This window comes from Volvox carteri, assembly GCF_000143455.1.
Source record: "Volvox carteri f. nagariensis unplaced genomic scaffold VOLCAscaffold_96, whole genome shotgun sequence".
Classification (NCBI taxonomy): Eukaryota; Viridiplantae; Chlorophyta; class Chlorophyceae; order Chlamydomonadales; family Volvocaceae; genus Volvox; species Volvox carteri.
Genome location: NW_003307639.1, coordinates 241,354 through 246,627, shown reverse-complemented (window position 1 = coordinate 246,627; position 5,274 = coordinate 241,354). Strand labels below are relative to the sequence as shown.

The 5,274-nt window shown below is 57.8% G+C and overlaps 1 protein-coding gene across 1 annotated transcript in view; it reads right to left on the bottom strand.

Moving 5' to 3' along the window:
• Positions 1-3,603, bottom strand: part of VOLCADRAFT_99824 (uncharacterized protein) — a gene marked incomplete at both ends in the record, with an annotated part of 6,607 nt that extends 3,004 nt beyond the window's left edge. Inside the window, 4 exons of the mRNA XM_002958490.1 lie at positions 841-912; positions 1,758-1,849; positions 1,904-2,244; positions 3,513-3,603. Coding sequence (XP_002958536.1) covers positions 841-912; positions 1,758-1,849; positions 1,904-2,244; positions 3,513-3,603 — 596 coding nt within the window. The remainder of the gene's footprint in view (positions 1-840; positions 913-1,757; positions 1,850-1,903; positions 2,245-3,512) is intronic.
• Between the last annotated feature and the right edge of the window lie 1,671 nt (positions 3,604-5,274).

Sequence of the window (5,274 nt, the reverse complement as noted above, 5' to 3'; positions counted from 1 at the left end):
GAACATTTTTTATTCGGAATTCGGATATATTATTAAGAAAACACCGGTACAACTAGTGTATTGTAGAGAGACATACATAGCTTGGGGGTGGTAATTTTCTTATCTCGACACAGGGTGCTGGCCGCCTCCCTGCTGCGAGTAGTTGCTTGGTACATGCTGAAAACCGCACTCCTGGGCCATAGTGCAACCCGAGGTACCGTGCCGTCTCGTTGCCGGTCAGCGCCCCAACCCCACCCCACCTAACCGATACGCAGCTTCCATAAGCCGCTTTCGCTCACGTGTAGTGCCCCCAAAAGTGAAGGACCTCGCACTTGGCAGCATTCGCGGCCATACTCGCCGATTTCAACTAGTAAGCTTACATTTCATAATACATTCTTACCGCGTATGGGACTCGAATCCACGACTACACGTCTATGAGTCTCGCGCTACATAGACTAAGCTTACCGGGCTCTAAGGAAGATTGATTATTGGAAAGTGCGGGGGGATCATAAACAACGCGCGCGCGAAGCTGATCCGGAGGATAGATAGGCTGATACGCCAGAAGTAGCGGTGTGGCAGGTGAACACCTCCCCAGCTCTCTTCCGTGCGGGTGCCTATCTGAGCGATCTGCTACCTCGCCTGATAGAGGAGGTCGTACAGAAGGTGGTGGACCCGGTGTTCCCTTCACCGCCGCCGCCGCCACCACCGCCACCATCTCAGCCAACGGGCAAGGCGGCCGCCGGAGAGCCGGAAGTAAAACTGTCGGCGGCGGAGGCGGCACCAAGGTCGCCATTGCTGGATGGCTTTGTACGAGTAGAGCTGGACGAGCAACTGGCTGCTGCCGCCGCCGCCGCCACTTACTCTCTGATGTCGGGTGGCAAGGCGGCGGGCAGGAGGGGGGGTGCCGGATCGCCGGCGGCGGCGGTGGTGGTGCTGGTGCCGGCAGTGGGGTTGAGCTTTACGGGCGGGGCGGCCATAATCCCCGAACCGCTCCCTCCAGCCCCGGGGCGCCCTTGGTTCGGGCACGCGGGCAGCAAGCTCATCACCGAGGCATGGCTGCGGTATGGAGTGGATATGCCAGCATCCCGCAACACGGCCGTCTGGGCATTCCATGCGGAGCCTAACCCGTCCCACCACCTCCACAACTATCCCTCTATCCTCCCACACCTCGCCGACATGAGCCAGCACTTCGATGACCTCCTGGCTTCCGGCGTCACCGAGCAATATGACCCCAGCGTGCATGGCTCCGAGACCGACTTTGCTGCCGTCGTCAACCCCCTGCACGTCGTCCTCAAGCCTGATGGCTCCATCCGTCCCATAACCGACCCCTCTCGGTCTGGGGTCAACGAGTGCATGACCAAGCTCCCCTGCCCGCTCCGTGATCTCGCCACACTTCTCGAACAACTGCCAGCCAACGGCTTCCTGGGGAAGCGCGACCTGGCGAGCGGTTTCCACCACGTCAAGCTGGCGCCAGAGGCGCGCCGATTCATGGCCTTTCGGCACCCCTGCACCGGCACGCTGCAGTGCTGGGTCGCCCTTCCCGACGGCACTGCCTTTTCCCGTGGGTTGCCGAAGCCGCACCCAGCGAGTACGACTTGATTGTGCTCAGGCTCAACTAGATTCCCCCCGCACCCCGTTGGCCAGTGCCGGCAGGCTGTCACCGGGAGGAGGGAAGCTGCTCCGTCTGTGGGCGTTGCTGCGGAGCTGGGGATCTGCGCTGTGAGGCCTGCCCCTGCTCGGCGCATCGTCAGTGCCTCGGAATCACCCCAGGAGCCTACCCCGGCGGTTGGTACCGCTGCACCACTTGCTTGCTTGCGGCGGCGGGTATCGGAACAGTGGCCCATGGGAGTGTTCGGAGGAACTGGCACAGCTGACTGTGGCATTACACGGCAGCGCGGTTACAGACAGCTCATCCGTCACCTACGAGTCGGGGTGGCGACACTTTGTACACTTCTGCACAGAGGTCGCAGGGGTGCCGGAGGCGGGCGCCCTGCCCCGCCAGCGTGGGTCTGACCTCAATCGGGACCTGGTCTGTCTGTTCATAGCGCATGCAGTTGGCCGGTACATGGCCTCCACCGTCATCGGCACGCTGAGCACCCTGGCGGACTGGCAGTGGTTCATGGGAGTCTCGCCAGAGGCATATATCAGCCGCGACCCGCTGGTCAAGCGAACCCTGGGCCAAGCGTTGCTGCGAGGCTGGAGTCGGCATCGACCAAGACGAAGGCACCCCTGCCCCTGGGGGTGCTGAAGCTGCTCGTGGCGTAGCTACGGTGCAGGGCAAATGCGGAGCCGCGGAGGGCAATGGAGTTCACCCAGGACGCCTGCTGGCTGGTCTTGGGTTTTTTCAAGATGCTCTGGAGGAGCGAGTTGGCGGCCCTGAAGGTGGGCTGCGTTGAGGAGTTGCCGGGAGGGGGTGTGGGGCTGCAGATCGTACGTAGCAAGACAGACCAGAAGGGCACGGGGGCGTTGGTGTGCCTTGCAGCGCTCACCCAGAGCGGCATCCCCATCGCTCGCATAGTGCAGCGGCACCTGGAGTGCGTGAGAACGGCCTGAGTTCACTCCCCACTCTTCGTACGGGGAATCACTTGGCCGGGCAAGCGGGGCTCGGCTTGGCGGCGCAGGGATTTCACTGACAGGCTGCATGCATTGCTGGGAGAATTGCAGGGATACGAGCCGGAGCTGAGGCTAGATCTCGCTAGGATATCGGCCCACAGCTTGCGCAAGGACGGGACCCCGCGGCTGCCAATGCTGGGGTGGGTCTTGAGGAGATTAAGGCGCACGGGCGGTGGAGGTCCGATGCGGTGCTGGTCTAAATTCACCGGTCCGTAGCTGTGAGGCAGACAGTGGTGGAGCGAATGTGACGCGACTGGGTGGGTGGGGGAATGTTTCGCTGGGTTAGGCGTGGGGCCAAAGTAACCCAAGCGAGGCCGTCGGCTGCCTACTGGTTACCAATGCGGAAGAGCACAGTAGCCCGGAAGGGCCGCACGAAGTAGCATGCGCGCTCTGGCAGGCAGGCTGGGCGTCTTTTCTCCCCAACCATATGTCCACGTCCCCGGTGCCTTGTTCTTGTTAGTCGTACTGTAACGAACGCGTTTGGGTTTCTCGTCCCGGTGTCTTGGTCTGGCTAGCTGCTCAGCCCGGATTTAAAGAAGTACTTTAACTTCGGTTATATGACCTCTCATCCTTTAGCAGACGTTTCCAGATTATCTTGTCAGTTGGGCGATTCCTTGGGGGTCTGCCAGCCGAACCCAGGGGTGCCCCGACCCGAATCGGGCTCCAGCACGCTTGTCACGAACACAACATGCACGCAAATACCACCAAAGCCAGCAATAATAAACTGACTTCTGGACCCTTGAGTACATCGCCTGGACACTGGGAAATAGAGAGGATCAGGGCCCAACGCACAGCCACACCACCAGAACTCCAAACCACCCGCTCACTCCTGCACCTCTAGCCCTCCAATCAGCTTCATCATAACCTCATCATCATGCACACCGCGTTCCACTTAGCTTAGGCGCTTTTCAGTGCCTCACAATAGGCCGCCGCATCCAGCTCGCTCTTGCCATACGTGTAAGTATCCTTCTTTGTTGTTTGTTTAGACGGCCCGGCACCGGAGTCGGTCATTTTTGGGGGACTAAACGAGTCAAGGCTGTCGTTTCGCTTTAAATGTGTGTTGGTTTCGGGGCATTCAAAAAGTACAACATCAGAACGTTCTAACCCATTCTAGGCCTGCTCTTCTAAAATTCTAATTAGAAATTATATATTATAATTAGTTATAATTATTCTAACATTCTAATAGAGCTACAGCCCTACCTAAAACCCTAACACAGTAAAAACCCAAATGCCCGACCAGCCACACGCTGCCATCTTGCATCTCAGTTGCGGCGCACCATCTACCTACCTACTAGCTATTTAGGTACTTACCTACCTACTTACCTACCTGCTGCCTTCACACATCCAATCTGGATAAACGATGGCAGCCTGATGCCTTGTGCACAGGCGAAGCTCCCATTACAACCCCCTGTCCGCCAGAAACACGTAACTAAATGTAGGCGCCCATCAGTCGAGGTGTAACCCCGAGCTGCTAGGGCACAGCGACCACTCGAAATGCCCAGAGGGGCGCAAAAGCTATCGCAACAAGAAGCGCAACCAGAAGCGCAAGCACCAGCAAAGCCAAATGCAGGGGGTTGACCCCTTCCCCAAAACTGTCCACGACGTCTGCGGTACGAACGTGAATTGCCATCACGAGCAAGACACAGCCTGCCTGCCCGTCTTTGTATGGTGTCTACATATCTACACCTTCTCCGTACAGTCCCCCCTCCTATTCCCCTCTAACCCCCAACCAGCAACCGCCTAGACAACAGAATGGAAGGTAGTCACGGCTCTAGCTACGCGTGCAACACCACATACAATGTAAGACGTACTGTACTTCAAAACAGAACAGAGGCGCCGCGTCCGAGAAAGAAAGAAAGAAGAGCAAGCAAGAGCCGTGCGACCAGGACGAGCCTCGGATTGAATACAACGTTTGAACCGATACAAGGAACGCTTGTGCAACAAATTCTGAAACAAGTCCAAAGGACGGCGGCAGAAAGGAAATGCAGAGGGGATACAACCACTGGGGTACTGCTCAATTGGTCATTGGTCACCGGACAGGCTGCTGAAGCTGTCCGGGGCTCTCGGAAGGATTGAGCAGCGGCCTTCTGCCTTCTGGTGATACGAGCCGGGGAGTCAGGCCCCGGAGGCGCTAGGCGCCTGCGCCAGTGTGTAAAATCGATATACCATACTGGACGTCAACGGCCGGGCCGTGAAATCTCTCCCTTCTCGTTTCACACCAACAACCCCACAGTTGGAAATCTTTCATCTTCTCGCCTTCTTCGTCCTCCTGCTATGGCTCATTCTTTTCTGGCATAAAAACACGCACACAACACACAGAACGTATTGAGGTTTAAAGCAGGGCCGTTAAAGCCCAGAGTTACAAATCCAGCACTGCAGACCGCAGCACGTGAATAACCCCACGCTGCTACACATATCATCATGACGCTCATGCGCCATTCGGCTGGCGGCAGCCAGGTATTCATGCCGTGAACCCTGCTACTGTCCCCCACATACACCAACCCCCAAGCCACCCGCTGCTGCGTTACCACACGCCTCAATGTGGAAACCTCCCCGCGCTCGACCTACCTACCGATGTATTCTCACCACCCCTACTCCCCATGCATGCCCATGCCTGCGCACACATACACGCGAAGCAGTAACATAACACAAGCAGTAACACAAAGCAAGGATGCTACGTGG